Here is a 25,227-nt window from a genome sequence, read left to right as displayed (position 1 = left end):
CACACACACACACACACACACACACACACACACACACACACATATGGAATTTAATTTCAATTTTGTTGAAAAATAACTAGGAAAATAGTTAACTAAACCCTGACTTTGGAGCATACCTGATGTGTAGAGGCCCCATCAACTTGTTATGTGGTATACACACTCTGGTTAGTTTCCTGGTGTCACAAGTGTGAAAGACAAGAACCCACTAGGCTCTTTTTTATATTGAAAATCCTGCTTCTTCTAGGTTGATCCCCCAAGTCCCAGGGCTGACACTTGCTTTGGACCTTGTGGCAGAGACTGTGAAAGAGATGGGTGGTCCAGGATGCACAATGGTGAGCTTGACATTATCTTTCTCTGTTATTTAGTTTCCTGAACTATAGTTGAAACTTCAGCTATATTAATCAATTAGTGAAAACAGAATCTTTGCCATACTGTTTGACAAGATGGTATTGTTTTCACAATGCATGAGACACCCACATAGGTGCTCCCTAAAAATAACAGATGTGTATGTTGCATCTCACCATATCCTTCTTTGAGATTCTTAATGCATTTTAGTATGTTAAAGATTGTGATACTTTCTGGTAAAAAGTAATTTGACTAATTTTGTTCTCAAAATTTTCTAAGATCGTATGTCTAGGAAACCCTTTTCTCATCTTAATGTGTGTTAGGTTGAAAAGGGAATTTTGGGAAACAATGTTGGAAAGAATTGGGAATTTTTGAGGTAGGTAGTAGCCCAACCTAACAGAGCAGCATTCAGTTTCTTAAAGTTATGAAAAAGAAAAAAGTGGTACCTTTCACAGCAGAGTGCCAGGAAAGGTGCCAGAATAGAGACTGACACACAGGAAATGTACTTTAGCTCTGACTGTCAGAAAGGGTCTCAAGAATTACTTCGATAGAAGACTACGAGGATGCTGAGTTTTAGATTAAAATTCCTTAAAGCCCTGCTTAAAGTCAGGATTGGTGCACAGGGAAAGAAGCATCACTGAGTGTGTGAGTGAGGGTCTACTAATGGAAAGAGGGCTGCAGAAGTGCTCTGTGCTACACGACCAGCCCTAGCGTGAGTGGTCCTTTAGGAGAAAGTGGCTCTTAGTTCCTTATAGATGATTGCTAAGGAAATGTTGTCATGATTGATTATTGTTTGTATTTGAATCAATGTTGTTAGCCACTCCTTAGCATTTGATTCTTTTGATTATATATCACATCTGATTGTTTAACAATTCTATAAATTGATGTCGTTTTAGAGACTAACCTCATTGTCCTGTACACTTTCGTTTTATAATAAGGAAATGTTCGATTATCCTGATATTAACTACTACTGAACTCGCCAAAGATCTCAATTCAGTCATTCATTAGTTAAATAGGATGTCAGTCCTTTGAAATGTAGACTAGAAATATTAATCAGTTCCACCTATTATATTAGTCTTCTCAGGCTGCCATAACAAAATATCATAGACTGGGTGGATTGAACAGCAGACATTTATTTTCTTTTATTTTTAAATACTTGGAAATCCAAGATGAAAGTGCCGACAAGGTAGGTTTTATTCTGAGGTTTCCTCTCTTGGTTTGTAGGTGTGTACTACGTTACATTGTACTCACATGACCTCTTCTGGTAAAGGCATTGTCCCATGACGAGGGAGCATTTTTATGACTTCATCTTAGCCCTAATTTCCTCCCAAAAGTTCCATCCTCAATTGTTATTAAATGTAAATCTTTGGGTGGAGGCACAATATTTAGCCCTAACATCTGTTTCATGAGATTATTGGAGAATGAAACAACAGCTAGAATTTTTTTATGCTAGGTGCTGCTCTAAGTAATTTCCTTGTATTACACCCTGCCTATAAAGCTTAGAGATTATCTCCATCTTTTGGGTAAAGGGACCTCTGAGAATTAAAGTGGTCCAAGATCACATACACAAATCTGGTTAGCTGTTTCTTTGTCTTAAAATTTTTCTTAAGTAAGACAAATGTATGCCCAGCTCAAGTTATCCCATCTTTTTAAACCTCTTCTGATTGCCTTCAGCTCTGAGAGATTGCCCTCTAATACACCTTTTTAAATATTAATTGTGCCATTTTGACTTGTTTTATTGATGTTATTCAACTTTGTATAACTTAACCAAAATAGATTATAACTACTTCATGGCCGTGGGACATGACTGTTATTTCCATTGTCTCCTGCCTTTAAATTTAGTTGGTTCCTCATTGGTGAGAATGATTAAATGTGAACATTAAGACCTCGGATAAAAGTAATAGCTTAATTTGTAAAAACAAAAGAAAAATCATAAACATGTTCAAGTTAGGCTATGTTTATAAGTAGTCTGTAGAATGCAAAAGACATATCAGTGCTTTAACATATTGAAATTTTTAATGTAGCACTAGCTTCCAGAGAATATATAACAATTCCAGATTTTAATAGATGACACTTGCAGATTTCTTATCTCAATCTTCAAAGTTAGCATTTTTGGAGAATTAGGCTCCCTGTGTTCTCATTATTATTTTATTTCTTCAGCTACGTTAGTGCTTTAGTTTTATATGCTGGATTTGTAGAGAAGAGAAGCAGTGGACTGGAGTTATTTTATTTTTAATTTTGAAAAGCAATAGAAGTAAACTGACTCTTGTTGACATTAAATGGAGAAGTTGGCCTGTGTGAAAGACACTCATATTTCAGCTGACTTTTAGGATGGCTCAGGCCACCTAGAAAACAAACATCTTAGGCCATAAAAAAGCTAAAATTCTTTACTGAATTCTGACCATCGTAGCTGTCTGTCAATATAATTATTTTTTTCTGGATAATATTGTTTGGAAAAGTAAAATATAGAATCTTACAGCGTTTTGACCAGAATTCGTAAATGCAGAAGGAAAATTGTAAGTTATTCTGACTTTTTACTATAAATATTATAGTATTAACTATAATATACTTGACTATGAGGTAGGGTAAGCATTGTTTTCATAGTCTTAAAATAAGAGACAAAATATAGATTAACTATATAATGAAATATATCTAGTGATAGAATTGAAAACTGAGCATTTTTGAGTTAGAATTTGGTATTAGTGATGTTATTGATGTATTAGCAACAACAGCTGACATTTATTTTAGTGCCTTTAATTTTATAGTAGCTAATATCTACTCAGTTTCTCTAACATGATCTTTAAAACTATATATGAAAGAGAGGTATCAGACAGATTAGGAATCTTGACTTACAAGTTAATTTCCAAGTTCATATGGTCAGTGTGAGGGCCTTGAGCATACTATGCAGATCTGTTTGTCCACACTGTACAGTGTATTATGCTACCACCATCTGGAGCTAGTCCTGTATTGGTGATTCTCACACAGACTCCCAACAATGAGAACACATGCTGTTTGACAATATCTATTAAGTCTACCAATTCAGATATTGTTTCATTAGAGATTGGTTTATCAGCAAAAACTTACCCAAATTAGTTTTTTAAGTAAAAATTATTCCTGACTATATTAAAATACCTTTACTCTACTGAATATAGCATTTGTGAAATCACTTCATTACTGAAGAATTGATATCAATCTTAACTTGTTGGCTGATTGTCTTTGTGCGTGCAACATTGTTGAAGGATTTTAAAGTATTTCTAAAACCTGCTATGTAAATTATAATTATAGAAACAATAATTATAGTAGCAAAAATCATAAGATGATACCAAATTTTCTCTCTTTTGGTATGACATTTATACTGTAATTCTTTTGTACATTCTTTAGCAGATCATTCACATCTTGGCTGCTACCGACCTAAGGATTATAAGGTATGTAGAATAAATTATGGAATGATAATTATTCTGGATTTCAGACAAAAGCATAAGATTCATCTAGTAAAAAAAAAAAAAAACCCAAAAACCAAAAAAACCACAAACCAGTAATTATCCCATTATCGAAACCACTATTTTGGAAGCTATGTCAAATGGTACAGTAGGTGTGAATGTCTCCTACAAATATTTTGTGGTTTTTTTATTATTAATTTGGATTGATTATTGAATATGTTTGTAAGTGTGTGAGAAAGAGATATTAGTTGTTATTTCTAGTAATATCTGACAAAATAGTATTTCCAAATCTCAGTCATTCATACAGTATTCCCATAACTTTTGCAGTACCTGCATTCATTATACTATTTTGTTTAACTTACTTTCTCTTTATTCTTCTAATCAGTATAAAATGCTATATGTGCAGAACAGTCTTAAAAGTGCATTACTAAAATCTGGCTTGATACTGGTTTTTGCTGTCAGGCATGGTCTCTATTTCTTAAAATATGACAAATAAGGTATAAGAGATATACTGATAGGTAACTGAGAACTTCTGATTGATGGAGAGTGAAAAAGATATTAATTTTTTTCCTGTGGTGCAGGTTAGTATTTGTCCATGTGTCATGTGAAGTAATTTTGTGTATCGTCTAAAATCATTTGGGGTACCGTATTAAATTATCTAATTATAGCACTCTAAGGCCATGTCCTACTTTATGAGAAATACTTCCTAGGAGAGTTTTTTTTTCCCAAAGTGAAAACTTCATACTAATGAGTGTCATCATACTTAAGAAAACAAAACAATACAAAAACATAGCCTTCCTTTTAACATTTGTGTTTATTTACCTGAAAATTTCTTTTGCACTTATTGGTCCTGAATAAATAGAACTTTGCTATGCTTTAACTGTGATAAAAGAAATCTGGGACAGTTAGTGACTCAAAACGCTGTGTCACTGTGTGATGAGGGCCCAAATCTACCTGTTTCAGAACATTTATAAACAAATCTACCAGGTAAAACATTTATGACAATTAATTTCAGGCTTACTAAAGTGAAATTGTTGAGAAAGGTAAGTGGAGTTTTCTATTTTTAACAAGTTTGTCAGTGATTCTTATGCAGCTCTTTTCCACCAGCCAAGGATTTTCACTTGAGTTCTAGCATAGAAAAAGGGCTGTTCCTGTATAACATTGGCATAGCATTATGCCCTGTTTAAGGCTATCTCTAGAGAAGTATGGGTCTGGCATAAGTCACCTAGTCCAGGCCCGTTATGTAGAATTTATACAGTCATATTGAATGTGGTGTGTGTGTGTGTTTGTGTGGATACACACACATCACCATAAAAATAAATAGTGTTAAATGTCCTGGATGTAACCAGGGAGGCTTCCTTAGTTGTTTTATCTAAGAGACAAACCCTACTTTGTCTATTTCCTTCAGATAATACACTGCAATTTATAACTACATATATTTTTGTATCTTTGTTTGAAGTTTTCCTCTTAACTAATCTGTCAGTGCTCGAAGAGCAAGGACCTTATTGATCTTGCTAATTAATAATTGCTATGACCTTCACAAATAGTATGTGTTCCTAATATATATGCATTGTATCAGTGGATTGTTAAGAAAAAAGAAATAAATCAAATATAAAGAGAAATAGATAAAGTTTATAGGACATTAGTGTTTATCCTAATGTAACTACAACCCATCTGTACATTAGTTGGCTCCCTCAAAGATAGGTATGAAGTGTCCTCTTTTCCAAATCCATTCTGCCAAGAACTGTACTTTAGTCCACCTTTAATTCCTTTCCACTTCTACCCCTGGATTCATTAATTTTAGGATTTCTCTTGGAAGGCAGTGCATGGTGGGTAAGATCACATGTTGTTTTTATATCTGAAATGTAGATTTTTCATAGGACTACTTTCAGCATTGAAAGAAAAAAGGATTACTTTCTTACAGGCACACAGTAGTTGGTTAATAAATTCTCAGGTAGTAGAACCCTATAGGAATTGTACCAGGAAAAGAGCCATGAATTTGGGAATACTTACTGAAAATTTTATGGAAAAGTGAGACTTTGCCTGAGTTCCCTGGAGAAACATTTATGAGACAAGAGAGACAGGATTGTCTTAAAAAGGAAAACAACATGAAATTTGGAATAAGTATGGTGTCCTAGGAGAAAAGAGAAAGTACTGTACTTGTCTGATTTGGAAGGAGGCTATATATTCAAGGATAATGATTCCCTAGAATTCTTACTTTCTATCTTGACTGCTTTTCCTTTTCTAATATTTATAGTTTTTTGATTTTTATCTGTTCTTTTTGCAAAGCTCAATACTCTTTCCCCCAGGTGCATAATAATCAGCTGTTCTCACAGATACTCCTAGACTTTATCTCATTTCTCTTCTACTATTACTCCACCCTGGATCACTGACTCATTTACTCCCATGTGTAGCTCCATATGTCTTGTGTGTAATAGGCATCATTTAATACATTGAGTCTCAGTGGGGATTCCATCATTCTCTAAGTGGCATTCTAGACATTTCCAGACATGTCCTTACGGTTATTTAGGGGAAGTGATAACTAATAAGCTGCGAGGATACATTTTCTATAAAGAGCAAGAAATTCCAAACAGTGAAGAATTGTCTCATGTGGCATATGGCTTTCAACTGTCTCAGCAGACATGAAGGTGAGAAACATTGATAATTATTAGAACCTAGAGATTAAGTCTAGGTATAACACATTTTCATTCTTTTAACATACATCATATATTATACAATTATAGTATAAATACTATATTAAGAATGTTAAACCATCAAGAGGTATAAGCCTGTTATTTTCCTGGCTTTCTGTATGGAATAACTTATAAACTTTTTACATTTTAAATTCGAAACCTATGTATCTAAGTAAGTGCAACCATTTAATGTTTTCTAAACTAGTCATGCTCGAGTATTCTATTGAAGTACGGATATGTTGTTGACCTCTCATTTCTCCTTAAACTAGATTTAGGAGAATATGGTACATTGATTTTTTTTCAAAATATTGTAAAGTTATGTAAGTATATATAAGATGTAGATGTAGAAAAGAGTAATATATATGCTTGCTATCAAAATGTTGTGACTTGATTAAATCAAATTAGCGTATTATCTATTTCACTCATTTTAGGCTACCATAATAAAGACTATAGACTAGGTAGCTAAAGGAACAGAAATTTATTTTCTTACATTTCTGGAATTGGAGAATTCCAAGATCATTACAGTGTCTGATAAGGCCTCTCTTTCTAGCTTTTCTCTTTGTGCTCAGATGGTAGAGATTGTGTTATGTGGGTCTGTTCTTACAAAGGTACTAGTTTTACAAAATTAATGCTCCACCCTTCTGATCTCATTTAACCTTAGCCTTCTTAGATATCTGATTTTTACTGGATCTGTTTCATTTGGCCATAAAAATAATAAATCCATTTGCATTTGTATAGTGGATTCCAATTTCAAAGGTTTTTTGTATTTGCTATATGACTGGGTGCCTAGGGCCGAGCCTGAACGTGGTCCTTTGCCTCCTCCCTACTCCCTTTCTCCTCCATACCCTAGTCTGTTTGACTAAGACTGTAGGCCCTGGATGGCACAGCCCCAGGAGACAGTTACATTATGTACCATCTTCCTTGTTCCCTTTCTGCACATGCCCTGATCACGAGACAGTCACGCTACATTCAGCCTAGGCCACGTAGGCCATGTAGCACTTAGTTACCCCACCTTTGCTTCCTGTTTGTCTTATACCATAAATAAAGAGTGCGCTGGACCCCAAGTGGTGGTTAGCTCTTGACAGGCTATGATTCCACCTAGTTCCAGCTTTCAAGCGTAATCTTGGTATGTATCCTCCTTGTTGTTTTTCAGTTTCTTAATGTCCCACAGCTCTCCCCACCTTCAGACCCTGAGCTGTGTAGGTCATGGCAGCTGGGTTAGGTGCAGTTTATAAATTGAACAGAATTTTTATTCCCATAAAACAGGTTCTACAAAGCTCTTTGAAAAACAAAAACATGCCATTCCATCTGCCTCTCTCTCTGTCCCCCTTTGCACATTCCTCTCACTGTTGGACACTCAAATGCATGTTATTTCCTCTTCTTTCTCCATTACTCCTGAAATATTTCTCAGAAACAAATTTTCCAAGAATTTTCAAAACTGAGCCCTTACACTCTTTGAAAGAGAAAGCAAGCCATTTTAGGAGAACTGAAAAATTTACTGGCTTTAGGCAAAAATGTAAAATACATGTGGGATATTACTGGGTTTGTTTCTAGTAGTCTTAACCCTCTTTTAGCTCCTCACACACTTCTCAGGCTCTGTATTCCACTGGGTGCTGGCATTTACCTTGAGGCCATCCGAGCCAGGCTTGGACAGGAAGAACCCCCTTAATCAGATCTTTGTGTTAAGAGTTAGTCCTTCTGTTTAATTAAAAAGTCTGAATAGGCCTTTTTGCTCAAAATCTGATTCTGTCTAAACATTAAAGCTGTTGGCTTTAAGGTTGGGCTCAGAAGCAGTTGACTTTCATTTTTCCTGATCTTGAAAGCCCCTAAATTACTAGAATTTTTCTGTACCCTTTCATTTCTGTTCTTAACTCTGTTTTCTCTGGAGCTCATCACTTTTTCCTCTCCTAGCTTTATTAAGGTATAATTGACAAATTAGAATTATATCTATTTTACTCTATAATTTGATGTTTTAATATGTGTATATGTTGAGATGATTAAATCTAATAACAAATGACCTCATTTATTTTGTGGTGTAAACATTTCAGATTTATTATTTTAGCAATTTCAAGTGTGCAGTGTATCAGCACATTTTCTAATGGATCCCCAAAATGTATTTACCCTAATGGAAACTTTGTAACCTTTGACCAACACCTTCAACATGTCCCCCTCCCGAATCTAGGTCCACTTGGCTTCAGTGAGTGTGACTTTTTAGATTCCACATACAAGTGAAATCATGCAGTATTTGTTTTATTTGCCTGGCGTATTTCACTCTGCATAAGTTCCAGGTTCGTGCATGTTGTTGCAAACGACAGGGTTTCCTTTATTTTTAAAGCCAAATTGTATTCCCTTATATTTATTTATCGTGTTTTCTTCATCCTAGTACCGGTTAACTGACACTTTGTTGATAGGGACTCATCCCTTTGCTGAAATAAATCTAAATACAATTAAAAGCCAACACAAAGTTATGTTCCTTTCATCAATTTCCCTAGATATCCAAGCTTGTAAACAATATGGTCTGTTTTCCAAGATATTACAGTCCACAGTTAACTGTTTTGCAAACGCTTTATGTAGATTTTTTTTTTTCTATCTGAGGATGCTGCCTGTCCCTAACTGGTATCTCCAGTGCATATTTAGACTTTTGGTAAGGCTGGTACTTTAAGATACCAGTTTTTTAACTGGTCAGGGTGATGCTATTTGCTATACAAACAAACCTCCAAACTTCAGAAGCTAAATATAATAGAAATTTAATTTTTAATCACATAATAATTAAATCAAGGTGGTTTTGATCTGTGCACTGAAAATCTTATGGCTTTGCTTTGCTTAGTGGCCTTGCTATTCTCTTCATATACTGCAGAATGGAGAATGCTTATCTCCTTATTAGAAACCTGGACCCTGAAATGACACTTAATATTCTTACTAAATTTTATTGCTAAGAAGTAATCAGAAATAGACAAATTCCCTTACCTGTTGCTTCTTAGCAACAGTTTGACTCTGAAAAAGGGAAAGCTAAATGGTGGTAGGCAACTGGCAGTTCTGTCAAACCTGGAATGCTCCGTCCCTCTCCAATCTCAATTTCTCTTAAAAAAGAACATTTTTATTAAAACAATTATCTTGAGCATAAAAATTCAACAAAACTAGAAATCATCTCTGCTTTTGTGGATATTTCATGGTAGTAGTTTGGGAGATAATAACAAAAGTCTGATGTAATTGGAACTGTGGGAAATATCATACAGGACATATAGAGCATAGAGTGCTTTGATATTACTGTATTGATTAGCTTTCTATTACTGTAACAAATACGTGAGGGCCAGGGATTTAGCTCAGTGGTTCCACTGCCTGCCTCATAAGCGTAAGGCCCCGAGTTCGATCCCCGTACCAAAAAAGCAAAAACAAACAAAAAAACAAATACGTGAAACAATCAACTGAAAAAGAGAAAACGTTTATTTTGGCTTATATTTTATAGGTTTCAGTCTTTGGTTCATTAGCCCCATTGCTCATGGCCTAAGGCAAGGCAACATATATTAGAAGCATGTGGTAGAAAAAATCCACTTACATTATGAGACAAGGGGTAAAAGAGAGGAAGAAGAGGAAGCCAGGGTCCCACTTTCCTCTTGAGGGAAGACTTCCAATGACCTAAATATCTTCCATTAGGCCCCATCTCTTAATTTTCACTACCCTCCAATAGCCCTGTACTGGGGAATAAGATTTTAATACATGGACCTTTGAGATCTAAACTATAACTGTACTGCAGAGTTCACTTGGTCAAGGAGAATAAAAAATGTATCTTGAGGATTCTTAGCTCTGAAGATGAATAAGAATTTATATTAAATGGGGAGGGAAAGCATGTACAGAAGGAAAGAGTATTTATGGGAGGCTCAGTGGCTAAAAGACTAAAAGAAGTGTGTTCTAAGAAGTAAAAGCATAAGTAGGTACATCTTATAAATTGAAGCCAAATAAGTAGGGAGAGATCAAAACTTTTAGGCTATGTTTGAAATTTTTGTAATCACCTTAAGTTCAGAGCAAATGAAATTATTTTAAAGACCAAGGTGACATAGTTAGATTTACACTTTCAAATACTTTGAAAATATCACGCTAGATTACAGCATGGAAAACACTGAGTACTGGTAGACAAGTTAGAAGGTATTTTGTAGTCAAAGCGAAGCATGATGAAAGCTGGGACTGGGGTAGTGTAATGGAGATTGATAGCCGTTGAGATGTTAGATAATAAAATTAATGATGAAAAGGAGGCTTGACAAATGGAAAAAATAATCTATGTTCTCAGAAAAGGTCTTAATATTATAAAGACTTTTTTTAAACCTAGAGTAATTTAAAAAGCACCAAGGTCTCCATAAAATATTTTTAGGCTTTTCCCCCCCAGGAGTTAGGCAAGAATATTAGGAAAACTTTGAAGCAGGCAGCAATGAAAGAAGCTTAGCTATAAAAGCTTAAGAGCAATTCTTAGAGGTTTTGATTTGCATGACTCACTATTTAATGACAGCATTTAATGATAGCATTTATTGAAAATATGTATAAGGACTACTTTAGAACTCACAAAATTCTAAAGTCTTCCCCAAATTCCTATTTTATCTTATTTATGCATTGCAGAGTCTGACAGTGTCTTTCAGCTGAAAGACCTATCAGACACTGAAAAATCAACCATCTAGTATTTGTGTGTTCTAAAGAGGCTTTAACGTTAAGAAGTTTCAAGCTTTTTTTCTGGCCAGTCAGATGAGAAGGAAAGTAGGCAAGAGGAAGAACAGGGGCCTCCAGGTAATGAAAAGCATGGGATAGGAGATAAGAAATTGTGAAATAAATGCTTTTTTTTGAATTAAAATGTGAAGGCATCTAAGAAAAATCATCTTTTCCAAAATTTTTCTTGGCCAGAAAGTCTTCTAAGAAAAAAATTTGGAATCTGAATTTTTAAAAATTTTTGTCATTCTAATTAGGACAGTGTGGGATTTTGGGTGTGTGGGATAGTGCTCTTTTTTATTCTAAGATACCTTTGAAGTGAACATTTGTTCATACAAAAAATTCTCCAAAGTGGCCACTGTGGTTCATATATATCCTTGATGAGATTATGTCATTCTGAAAAATAAGGTTATAACATGAATGTATTCAGTATGAAATTAAGTTATGTATAATATAAAAGCATGAATATATGTAAGAAGCTTGATTCTAATTTGAAGAGGGCATGGGCCTAACTGAAACAAACCCATAAAAGTCTGGCAGTGTTGGTCCTATATGTACAGTCTGCTCAAAAAATATATGTGAACTTCAGCAGTTCACCATACTAATAAATGTCTGAAAGCTAAGGCCATTACTTTAAGCACCTTCTGTAACTGTAGAGGCCAAAGGTAACTCGAATTGATCTCATAATGTTTCAATAAATTCAGTACTAAAATATTTAACAAACTTTTCTTTTCCCGATGTATACATTTTTTGGCAGATCCTGTGTATGTAGTACTTGTACACTTGTGGCTTGGGGCTTCCTAATAGTCGTCTCAAATTCAAGACTTAACAGATCTGTCATTTTAGAAGGTTGAAAATGTGGAGGTGAGCTGTCCCAGAGGCAGAAAACAACTGAGGAAAGTTTTTATGACATTTTAAAAAGTGACCAAAGGCAGAATTTTTACTGTAAGGATGGCTAGTGTGGAAGAAAACAGGTGAACATGTCAGTCCTTGGACCTGGCTCCAGGATGCATTTAGTGGCTTGTACCTGTTCACTTTCCTAGGAATTTTCTCTTACAGACACATAGCAAAACATGACAAAGATAGATTCATGTAGGGCCAGGGATTTAGCTCCTTGGTTCCAGTGCCTGCTTCACAAGCACAAGGACCCAAGTTCAATTCCTGGTACCATGAAAAAAAAAAAAAAAAAAAAAAAAAAAAAAAAAGATTCATGTTAGAATTGTTACTAATAAGATGGGTTTCCCTCTAGCATTCAGGTTTTTAAATCTGATCAGATAGTGAACAGACTATTAAAAAGGACTCTGCTTCCTTGAAAACAAATTAACTCAACGTTTTGGAGTTTAACAAAAGGAGACACCGAGACCCACTTACTTCTACACAGTAGTTAGTGAGACCTCTGAAGAGGCAGGCTCATGGGGTCTCAGAGGAATACAGGTACACTGTTTCTACATTGAAGGTCTTAGCTGTTGCAGCCTGTACCGTGGGTAGCGGATTCTAGAATTGCTAGCTAACTCAACAGAAGTCTAGGATAGCTGAATGATCTGTTGATACCAAGTAAAGCTGAGTTTATAATACAATGCAGTAAGGGAGGGCACCACCTTGACAGGTTTAGTAGCGTCTCTGTAAGGAGAAAGTTAAGGCGCAGATATTTACAGAATTTGGAGCTAGAATTTTTAAGGGAAGACTTTCAGTTTTGGAATCTAAATGACAAGGTTTGTGATATAAAAGTTTATCTTAGATCAAAACAAAGGCCAAGGATTTAAAGCTGGTCTTGATAAGTAAACAGTGATAAGAAAAGGATTTGTCTTGAGAAAGGAACTGTTTGCTCAAATCAAGAATCAATATCACTTCTTGAAAGTTTGCTGATTAATGACTGACCAACCAGCCTGTTGTTCAGGCATATTAGTTGTTGGAGAGTCTCATTCACAGATGAGGGTGGCTATAATTATCCATCCTTCTTAACTATCCATCCTTCTACTTTCCTTGAGTAGTTTGGTAGCATTGTTATGATCACATCATAACGTTAGTTGAGATGGTTTCTTTCTTACAAGAAGTTCACCCCAGTTTGTTCCTTAGCTTTAGTGTTGGATTGTTGGTAAATCATATTGTCAGGAATTCTGCCTTTGGGACTTCCCTTGTGTAATTCTGTGAGTACTGGGTTATAAGAATTTTCCATTTGTTTCTGCGGTGGATCCCTCTTGTCAGTGACCTGGGACTTCACTGCTTATAGCCATTTGGTTTTGCTTCAATTTCTTTTGTGTGAAGTGTACTACTTCCTAAGGTTGTTGTGAGGATGTAAAAAGTTACATAGTGACTCAACAGCAGATGGGTTTTCCCCAATAACTGATACATTTAGAAATCATTTATAACATAAATAAACTATGTTTATTTGGTTTAGGTATATACTTTGTTTTATATACACCCCTATGCCAATCTCACACCTACTCAAAGGCTTTTGAGTCAGTAAAATTTGTAAATAATTAAATTCAGATGCATATAATAAGTAAACTTATAGTGGTAAGAATAACTATCTTCCAATATAGCAGTGGCATATACTTGATTTATTACTTTTACCAAAGTTTTATATATGTATGTGTCAGCTGTGTGTATTACTCTAAACAGTACTACTGTATATTATACTACTATAAATTATATATCTATTTATATCTATATCTATATATACATGTGGATGTGATTATGTATTTTTAAACAGGTTATCAGAACACCCCATGGGAGAGACTTCGATGACTCTCTAGAAAGGTGTGAAGAGTACCTGAGCCCAAGGTCATGTAGCAAGCCCCAGCACTCAGCAAGGAACTTACTCGTCCATTCAGCACCCTCAACAAAGCCAAAGCATTCTCCAAGCCCTGTGCTAAATAGAGCTTCTCTCAGGGAAAGGTAATGTGTAGTCTCTATTTCTAGAGCCAGTCTTTATTAGCATTAGAAGTGGGAGGCAGCAGTTGTGTATGTGAAGTGATTATTTTGTGAAAGTACAGTATAGTTCAATTTTGAAGCTTGCTTAATTTTTGTTTACAAAATATCGCATACTACATAGTATGCACTCTCCCTAGCCCAGTGCTCTAGAAATGAGTTTATTAACCAGATAGGTTAATATATCTTTCTGGAAACCTAATTAATTAACGTAGTTTTTAAAAGTGAAAACTAGAGTATGTGACAGTTTTAGTAGATTCATAGATATTTAATATTATAGACATGCCTTAAGTAAAGAAATCAGCAATGGTAAACCTTTTAGAGATAAGTGCCCAAACTGCAATCAGAACCCACTTATTCATTGCAAAGTGCCAGCAATGCAATTAAACTTGAGTACTGAAATTGTAGTTTAGAAAAAAATTCACACATTAACATCTTTTGTCTTAAAAGAAAACAACACTGTGCCAGCACTGGGCTAGATTATATTTTTCAGCTAGTCATAGTAGTGATTTATGCATTTCTAGTAGTGATGTCCATTTTTCTCAAATAACTTTCCACCAATTCCCCCATGAGAATCTTAATCATGGAAAAATTACTTGTAAAATTACATATAAAAATTAAAGTATTGTGATAAACAGTTAATTGTTATAATTTTTTTTCAGCTTTAATTGAGTTTATTGGTACATTTTAGGGATACAGTACAGCTACATTCATTGTTGGGATCTTGTACCTCTACATGACAAGTCTTGATTCTCATTTTTTCCCCTTACCCCTGCCCTCCCTTCACCCCCTCCTCCCCTCCCCATCTAGAAACATTTTATTTTCATCTTTTCATTATCTCACATTTTTTTCTTTTCCTTTATTACCCTTCCCCTACCCATCCCACCTTCCCTACACCTTTATCACAGAGAAGTATGCGCACCCATGTTTATAGCAGCACAGTTTGTAATAGCTAAATCTTGGAAACAGCCCATTTGCCCATCCGTTGCAAACTGGATAAAGAAGATGTGGTTTTTCTATAAAATGGAATATTACTCAGCCATAAAGAATGAGAAAATAGATTCATTCATAGGAAAATGGATACATACTGAAGATATACTCCTAAGTGAAATAAATAAGTCACACATGTGTAAATACTGAATATTTCCCTGGCATGAATAATCTGCAATAAAACATAAGATACTTGTTATAATTTAAATATGGAAAAATTGTATCTTCCTGTATTAAAAACATCAAATTAGGAAATTCCTCGCCTCTGTCACAAATGTTGACATAAAAATCTATGTTTTGTCATAAACTGTGATAAACCTTGATTATTGTAAAAATTATGTAAAATTGAGGTACAATTTGGAAGTCATTCTGGCTTAGCAGATGTTATAGAAATGCCAAAGTAGTCCCTGAATTCCTGAAGTATCTTAGGGCCCTCAGACATCATTACCAAAGATTCAATTAACTGTAAAAAATGATATGAAATGTTCAGCACAAAACTGATGACTCAAGCTAGAGTCAGTTTGGCTTCTACATTAAACACTCTGGAAAAAAAGAGAAAATTAAATAAACACTGTTATGAACAGAGAAATTTTCTTCCTCTTTTGCTTTGTAAGTATTCAACAGGGATACATAGGAAGCACGTACTGAGATACAGAATTTTGATCGACCTTGCTTCTGGTCGATCACGTGTGACTTAGAATAATGTGTGACTAGAGGGATCATTGACCCATTGGCCTAGGCGTACACACAGGTGAGCACACACAGGTAGACACACACAAATTAAAAATTCAAAAGAAATCTTGAAGAGGCTCTTCTGTTAAAACTGTCATAGGTAGCTTGTGTCTCGATAGCAGGGAGCTTTCCTTGACTTACACACCTGTTTAAATGTTCAGAAACACGTTGGTGCCACTTTCTGTTTAGCTATTTGTAAGAGTTATGTGCACTTATAGTTTTGTTGGTTAGGTTCTTTGCCATATATGCACTTTTCACGAATCTTTTTACCTATATTTTTATATGCTTTAATAAATGTTGTTTTACTTTTCTACTTTTTCACCTTTATAATGCTCTAATTGTGAATCTACCCCTATAGTACAGTATCAGTGTTAGTGCTTATTACTTTATCCGTGTATACAATTTTGTTCTAGCTTTGACTCCTATTCTTTCCAGGTTGATAAATTCTTCATTGAGATTATATTCAAAATTTCTTCACTAAGGAAAAACTCAGCTGTCCCTTTCCTCATATTGCAGTGCAGGGAATAATAGATTGGATAGCAGCATTTACATTTTATTTTCATGTCAGATATGAAATACCATTAAGTTGTTTGCTAAAATGAAATGCTTGTTTTTGTATTAAAAATTATCTATTTTGCCTGTAACTTAAGGAATGTTAAATACTTTAAAAATAAAGGAATAGAATGGTAACTTAAGCTCGTCTAAATTAATTAAAATTTTATTGGTGTACTCTCTAGGAAGATAGGCATGATAAAATTATTTATGCCAGAAGCACCCTATTTTTAGTATGTTTTTAAAAATAATCTAACTTAGTCTATGAAGGAAAATAAAATGTCTTTAAGGCTCATTTCTAGGAAGGTAAACATCTCACTCTTTTCAGTACTCAGTACCACATCTTTAAATATAAGACATTCTCTGAACTGAGTTTCTTAGATCTCCGAGCAGTATATTTGCAGAGTGTTTGTACAACCCATTGAACTCAATAAATAATTTAAACTGATGTAAACCTAGATTATATTTCCCAGGGAAAACTGGAAAATTGTCCTGGAAGCTGTATGATAGAATATACAGCTACAGGAGTTTATGTGAAAAAAATATTGATTGAAATGAAATATTTCATCTAAGAGTACAGTAAAATGCAGGCTCCTTGTGTCTCTGAATAAAAAGATTTTTAAAAAAAATTATCAGTGGCTTTAAGCAAATTATTATTTTTGAGGCAGGGTCTTGCTCTGTGGTTCAGGCTGGTCTTGAACTCACTATTAGCCCAAGTTGACCTCAAATTCATACTGATCCTCCTCCCTCAGACTCCCAAGTTCTGGGAATACAGCATGCACCGCTATGCTTAGCTAGCAAATTAATTTTTTGAGTTCATTTAAAAAAATGCCACCAGCCAGGTGTGGTGGTGCGTATCAATATCCTAGCACTCAGGAGGTGGAGGCAGTAGGATCATTGTGAGTTCAAGGCCAGTCTGGGCTACATAATGAATTCAAAGCCAGCCTAGATTACATAGCAAGACCCTGTCTCAACAACAAAACAAAACAAAACAGTTCAACAAAGGCAGCCCACCAATAAATGGTTTTAATTTTGATTGTATTTTTCATGGACCAGGGATTTAGCTCAGTGGTGTTGCTGCCTGCCTCGCGAGCGCAAGGTCCTGAGTTTAATACACAGTACCACACAAAAATAAAAATTAAAAAAATTCATATTTTTCTTAGCTTATCATTTTTTTCTTCACAGACAGTTCTCTGAAAGGAAAGACTAGACAGATGATGTCACCTGTGTTGAGGAGGAACCATTATGTTCCCTATATTCTAAAAGTATAGGAAAATGATGACTCTAATATTATGTACATTTTATTCCACTTCATAAAATTAGGATTTTTGTTAATATGGGGAAAATTTTTTCCATATATTTTAAGAGAGTTTTATCGTTAGAGAATAGAAACAAGTGTTAAAGATATTGTACATAGGATTATTCTAATACAAAAATCTATATCATTATTAGAAATAAAACTAAAGAATTACGTATGGAAATCATTAAAATGATCAGATATATTTAAGTCCCAAATGCATGTCCACTTAATTATTAAAATTATTTATTTATCTTCCTTATTGAGTTTATTGGTACATTTTAGGTATACAGTACAGTTACATTCATTAATGGGATCTTGTACCTTTACATGACAGGTCTTGGTTCTCATTTTTTTCCCTTGTCCCTGTTATTGAAGCTGGGGATTTAGCTCAGTGGTCCCACTGCCTGCCTCGCAAGCTCAAGGTCCTAAGTTTGATCCCCAGTACAAAAAAAAAATGTATTCATTGAACATACAGTGAAGACTTAACAGTATAGCTGAGAATCAATATCTGACTGTATATCCTTCCCTTATCTTTGCTTAACGGAAGAAAATATGTTATTTTAGCCTTAGTTTATTATATAGTGTTAAAAATTACTTTGTCTGTCTGGTACTTGAAAATTTGTGTTTCTCACCCTCTGTCTACAAGTTACTTTTGTTTTTATGTCTACAGATTCCATTCTGATTGGTGTTCACCTTCAAACTGTGATGAGATCCATGACCGGGTAAAAAATGTCTTGAAATCACATCAGGCTCATCCAAGACATTTATATGTTAGTTTCTAAAAATTTATCTTGAAAGCTTTTTATTAATAGGGCAGGAAAACCATTTAAGATGCTTAAAGCTTGTAATATTCAGTCACTGGGAAGAAAAAAGAATCCTCCACTTAAAGGAAGTCAGTATTTTGCCATAAAGAGTATGCTTCTCTTTCTGCTTGATCTGAGACATGTAAAATGTTTGCTGTGGATCATCCGAACTATAAACAGTGCTAGGGATAATCATCTTATAAAGAGCCAATAAACAGTGATTTCATTATAATTATTTCAGTCTTCAAAATATGGGAACTCTTGTGGTTTAGTATAAAATAATTCTGTTTGCTCCAAGTTGATTTGATACCAAAGTGGTAAAATGGGGAAGGAAGGTGAGAAGTACGTAGTTTGAGTTTGAGGACACTTCTCAGCTGATTTATATGTTAATAAAAGGGCTGGGGATTTAGCTCAGCGGCACTATTCCTGCTTTGCAAGCGTAAGGTCCTGAGTTCAATCTCTGGTACCAAAAAAATAAATAATAAACATATGTTAATAAAAGATTCAAAAGACAGAAAGAAGAGCAGGTTGAGTTTATCAGGTTTAATATTAGAGAACCTCAATTCTAGTATATTTTGTAAGATATGATAAAAAACATTTATACATGCAACGGCTAGGAAATAAGGACAATATACTCTTTTGTATTTGATTATTGTTTCATTCAATAGTTTAAAAACATTTTCATGGGCCAGGGATTTAGCTTAGTAGCACCGCTGCTGTTTTGCAAGCACAAGGTCCTGAGTTCAATCCCTGGTACTGAAAAGGAAGAAAGAACATTTTCATCATTGTCATATTAGGCTTTGACCTTAGTCCTGGAGATATATCTGAATTATGTAATTATGTGAACCTGGGACTAGTGTTTATAATTTTAAATTTCTATGTGAAAACTACTTTTAAAATTAAACTTTCTTTTGAAATATAGCATGCATATATATATATGTATATATATATATATATAAACATAAATTATAAGTAATACCTTGAAGGATTATGATATTATAAACATAAATTATAAGTAATACCTTGAAGGATTATGATAAAATCAGCAAGATGGCTGGCTAGCTCAGTTGGTCAGAGCATGATGCTAATAATGAAATTAAACTCATGTAAACTGTCAGATCAAGAAACACAACATCATCAGCCTTGCAGAAGTCTTGTCTTTTTCTTGCCTCTGTCTCTCTGAGGGTAAACATCTCCAGTTGCTTATGAAACATTATCAATCTTCTTCTATGGCAGGATTAACATTACATGTTTTGAACTTGCTACAAATGATGCTACAGTATCTACTCCCATTTTTCCTACTTTGTTTTCACAGTTTAGACATTTTTGCAATTCATCTTGTTTTTTGTAGTTGGATTGTTTTTGGTTTGGATTACTATGGACTTGATAAGAGAGTTTGTGCATGTGAATGACATTCTGCGTTTCTATTTATTTATGTATCTGCTACTGGAATTATTCAGAGTATTGTACATTCAGCTGTAGTAGATTCTACCAAAGAAGGGTCCACATCACTTTAAGAGTTTCCACTCCCAATACCAGTGTGAGAGCTCCGTTTGTTACACTTCCTCACCAGTGCTTCATGTTGTGTGTGTGATTGTGTGACTGTGCACGCACTTGTGTGTTTCAGTTTTGAAAAGTGAAAAGTAATTTTTGACATGGTGGTTCTAACTTGCCATTTCCTAATAATAAATTAATATGTTTATTAGCAACTTGGATTTTTTTTTTCCTTTGTGAATGCCTGTTCAAGTCATTTGCCCATTTTTTCTACTGGGTGGTCTACCTTTTGTTATTTGGTTAAAATTTCCATGGAAATTCTTAGGTTTGCAATTTTCTTTTACCATCATGTGCCTTGTTGTCTTTCTTACTGCTGGCACAAAATGCTTAACATCTACAACTTCAAGGAGGAGAGGTTTAATTAGGCTCACAATTCAGAAGTTTCAGCCCACGTTCTTAGGCTTGACCACAGAAAGGGAATGGTGGAAGGGGAAAAAAGAACAAAAACTGCTTTAGTCATCGTGCCAGGAAGTAGAGGGAGAATGGAGAGTTATGCCCCTAAAGACCTGTGTCTTCCGATCAGACCCCAACTCTTAGCCATACTTAGCTATATCACCATCATAATCCAACCCTCCAAAAACTCCACCCATAAGCACATGAGACCTTTGTGGGATATTCCCATCCATGCCAGCCCACTGGCATTTTCACTTAAAAATATATTTCTGTTTCACGGTATATTTTTCTGTTATTAGGATAGCTAGTTTTCTTTTGGTTAGTACATTGAAGGTATATATATTTATACTCTTTGCTTTGTATCATTGTATTTAAAGTGTATATCTTGTAGGTAGTATATGAGGTTTTTTAAGAATTAAAATAGTATTTTTGTGGCTTCCCTTTAGATCAAAGATAGTTTGAATAATTTATTTTTTTATTAGTTTAATCACTTTTTAACTGCTGTTGTTTTCCACTGAGTTCAACATGGATATGACACATTATTTCTTTGCTTTTCTAATGATACGGAGATATGAAAAGATTTTATATACTTTTAATCTACCTCCTTTTTCTACATTTTTAAAATTTTAACTTAGAAGTTAGTTATCTTTGTTCATACAGGAACAATTAGTTATTTAAATTCCTTATTTACCTTATTCTTCATTCTTTCTTAGAATACTCTGTTTTGTTTGGGAATCTGATCATTTGTTTTTCCTGAAGAAGTCCCTTTACAACATCATTTCTCTTCAGTTTCTTGGATAGGAATTCAGGTTTTGTTTTGCTTTTCTTTATGTAGAATGGCTTTATTGGACACAGAATTCTAGGTTGGTAATTATTTTTCATTGGTATTTTAAAGAAGCCATTCAGCTTTCTTCTGGCCTCTCTTGTGTCTGTTAAAAAGTTAATTATTAATTCTTTTTAAGCAACATACCCCTACCTTATTGCATTTAAGATTTTTCTCTTTATTCTTAGTAGTTTTAGTATGATATAATTAGATGTGGTTTTCTTAAATTAATTATGTTTAAGTTTGCAGAACTTATCATCTTTCATCTATTTCAGAAAACCCTAAGAATTGGAATAATTTCCAGTAAAACTTTATGTGCACTAAAATATGAATTTTATTTAATATTCGTGTGAATTTCATATAATTCTTTTCTTTTTCTCCCATACATTAAAAAAACATAATGACTGTTCCTAACTCTCAGGCCACATTTGTTTTGGGATCTGTACTCTGCTTATCCTTACTCTAGATGATAAATGTGTGCTTCATTCAGGGATATTAGTTAGCATTCTTAAGTTACATTTCATGTATATCAGAATAGAGACAAACAGATTTCTCATTGTCAGAAAAGGAAGTTAAAAAGAAGCAAAGAGGTCAAAAGCTAAAATTAGCTTTATAATATTAGATTGGAGTCATGCATATCTGTCTATCTACATCTATATATATATCTATATAGATATACATATAGATATATGGAGTCATAGATATATTAATCAAATGATCAGATGGCGGAATGTGCCTGGGCTTGTTCCTACATCCTCTACTCTGTTCTGTTGATTCGCATGTCTATCTTTGTGGCGGTACCATGCTGTTTTTCTCTTGATCACTGTAGCTTTGTAGTAGAACTTGAAATCCAGGGTTGTAATGCCTCTTACTTTGCTCTTATCGCCCAGGATTGTTTTTGCATTTCTGAGTCTCTTCTGGTTCCATATAAATTTTTAGGATGGGTTTTGTTTTTTCTACTTCTGTGAGGAACACCCTGGTATTTTTATTGAGATTGCATTAAATCTATATATCAGTTTTTTAAGTATGGCCATTTTTTACAATATTATTTCTGCCTATTCAGGAAGAGGGTAATATCTTTCCATTTTGTGATATCTTCTTCAATCTCCTTTTTCACAGTACTATAGAGGTTTTTTATAGGTTTTTTTCACTTCCCTTTTAGATTAATTCCTGAATATTTAATTTTCTTGAAACTGCTATGAATTGGACCAATTTCCTAATTACTTTCTCGGTGGGTTTATTAATGGTATACAAGAACACTATTTATTTTGTATGTTGATTTTCTTTGTCACTACTTTGCTGAATTTGTTTTAGTTCTTGGAGTCTTTCCATGGAATTTTTAAAGACTTCTGTGGAAAGGATCATGTCATCTGTGAATAAGGATAGTTTGACTTCTTCTTTTCCTATATGTATCATTTTTCACTTCTATCTTGTCTGACTTCTTGCCTAAACTTTGATGCTATATTGTGTAGGTGGTGGTAGTGGACACCCTTGTCCTGTTCTTGATTTTAGAGAGAAAGCTTTCAGTTTTTCCCTATTTTATATGTTGGTAATAATTTTGTGATAAATGACTTTTATTAGATAGGGATAAGATCCTTCTATACCTACTTTCTTCAGTGTTCTTTTTATAAATCCATGTTGAATTTTGTCAAAGGCTTTTTCTGCACTATCAAGATGATCATGTGATTGTTGACCTTGCTTTTATTTATGCAATGTATTACATTTAAGGATTTGCATCTGTTGAACCATCCTAAGATGAAGCCTACTTGGTTATGATAGATGATGTCTTTAATTATTTGTTGCATTCTCTTTGCCAGTGTTTTATTGAGGATTATGTTTATTAAAGAAATCAGCTTCTAGTTTTCCTTTTTTGTTGAGTCTTGTCTGGTTTTGAAATCAAAGTAATGCTAGTGTCCAGGAATGATTTTGACAAGGCTCCTTTCCTTTTGATTTAATTAAAGGGTTTGAGGAGTATCAGTGTTAGATCCTTCCTGAAGCCTTCTTTCAGAATTTAATATTGAATCCATCAGGTCCTGAGCTTTTTTTAATTGGTAGGTTTTTGTGGCCCCAGTTTTATTGCTTGTTTCTGGTTTTGTAATTGATATGAGTCTTTTCTTGCCTCTTTTTTTGTAAGATTGACTAAGGGTGTATCAATTGTATTAATTCTTTTGAAGAACCAGCTCCTCAATTCATTAATTATTAGTAACTTTTTATTCTCAATTTCAGTAATTTCTGCTCTAATATTTATATTTTCCTTCCTTGTCATATCTTTGGGTTTTCAGTTGTTCTGGTCTTTCTAGTGCCCTGAGATGCATTAGTGGGTTATGTCTTTGGTGTCCCTCCCATAAATGGAGACTAATAATTTGCTCAGCTTGACTTACCCTGTGCACTAATCTCATTATCTTCTAAGATCAACCTGAGTACAAACTTAAATTTAGTCATGTTTTTCCGTGTATATTTATCCCTATATTATTTACAGAGAATTTTCAACTGCTATCTGCATGCTCTCTGTTCCTTACATAGCATAACATATTAGAGATATTTTCATGAAATCAAATTATCTTGTCATAAGCAGTTTATGTAATCAGATGTAAAACATAGTATGTTAATATGAAGCCATAAAAATATATTAAAGTATTTAAGTATAAAAAAGAACCATAAACAGGTACTGTCGTTTATCTTCTAAGGAAAACATGAAATTGAGTCATAGGAATAATAATTATTAATGTTAACTATAGGCTAGGCCTTAAGTATGTATTATTTTGTCCTTAGAGTAATCTTATCAAATAAGCACTGTTAAGAAGTCAGTACTATTTTAAAGAGGAGAAAATTGAGTCTTAAAAAAATTAAGTGGCTAAGTCATACAAATAAGCTAAGTTTACTTTAGATGATTGTAGCTAAGTTTTAAACCCAGATTGTATACTTGAATCTTAATCACTAGCTTCTTCAACAGATGAACAAAAAGTGTATCCTGATACATAAGCCTAGTGATATGTCCAAACATATATGTGTAAAATGAATAAACATAAGATCCATGGAAACAGATGTTTAGAAACAAAAAAGAAAGCACCAAATAGGCACTCTTTCCCTTTGCAGATAGGTCAGCCTTGAAGAACTCATACACAGAGTATCCCATATATATGGGTCTACACACACACACACACACACACACACACACACTTTGGATGTGTTTTCATTTTACTTGATAATTTAAATATCAAACTCCTCTAGGACAGAGAAAAAGTCCTAGAAGACTTTTACGTAACATGAAATATCTGACTAGTACAGAGGAGAGTAAAACATTGTGTCAGAAGTGTCATGATCATTAAAAAATCAAAAGAACCCATCCTGAACATGGTAATGGAAATCAATGATCAGGAAGTTTCTTCTGAAAGTAAAACTCAAGAAGAATAAAAAAGGAGCAAACATTTTGATTTACACATTTATTTAAGAAAATGAAAGTATTATAAAACTGGATGACTTCAACAAAGTTCCTTTTGCTATCACATCTAAACGTCAGGCTCTGCTACCTTTTAGATTTAAGAGAGTGAATGTGACTTAATATAATTGGCCTTCCCTATCAAGAAATGCATATTTCTTTAAATAAAACTCATTGTGAGTTCAATCCCCAGTAAAAAAAAAAAAAAAAAGATTTAATATAGGGCTGGGGATTTAGCTCAGTGGTGCTGAGCCTGCTTTGCAAGTGCAAGATCCTAAAGTTTGATTCTTGGTACCAGAAAAAAAAAAAAAGATGTAATATAAATGAACGTGTTAATTTTATTATTCTATTACACTGTTTTTAATATCTATATATTTTAATCATCATATCACATCACTATATTTTATAAAGGCAATATTAACTTGCATGTACCCACATCTTGCTGTATTATAACTCTTCATTTACCCTTGCATCTCCAATCCTCCTCTCTAATTAGGTATTTCTATGATCAAAAAACTTTTTAGCGTTTTCTTCAGCATG

At 34.0% G+C, this 25,227-nt stretch overlaps 1 protein-coding gene across 10 annotated transcripts in view; it reads left to right on the top strand.

Moving 5' to 3' along the window:
- Positions 1 to 25,227, top strand: part of Spata6 (spermatogenesis associated 6) — an 83,042-nt gene that overhangs the window by 41,337 nt on the left and 16,478 nt on the right. For 6 of the 10 annotated variants that reach the window (XR_777514.2, XM_010610276.2, XM_010610271.2 and 3 more), the window contains 4 exons: positions 245 to 332; positions 3,727 to 3,770; positions 13,884 to 14,068; positions 18,346 to 18,445. Coding sequence is in view for 9 of the 10 variants with exons in the window: in XM_010610276.2 (XP_010608578.1) it covers positions 245 to 332; positions 3,727 to 3,770; positions 13,884 to 14,068; positions 18,346 to 18,445 (417 nt within the window). In the remaining variant the exon portion in view is untranslated. The remainder of the gene's footprint in view (positions 1 to 244; positions 333 to 3,726; positions 3,771 to 13,883; positions 14,069 to 18,345; positions 18,446 to 25,227) is intronic. The other 4 variants (XM_010610270.2, XM_010610272.3, XM_010610274.3 and 1 more) reach the window with 3 other exon arrangements.

The sequence above is a fragment of the Fukomys damarensis genome, unplaced genomic scaffold (assembly GCF_012274545.1).
Source record: "Fukomys damarensis isolate Sample0158 unplaced genomic scaffold, DMR_v1.0_HiC HiC_scaffold_23, whole genome shotgun sequence".
Taxonomy (NCBI): Eukaryota; Metazoa; Chordata; class Mammalia; order Rodentia; family Bathyergidae; genus Fukomys; species Fukomys damarensis.
The sequence above is the reverse complement of the archived record's forward strand: the minus strand, read 5'-3'. Positions and strand labels throughout refer to the sequence as shown.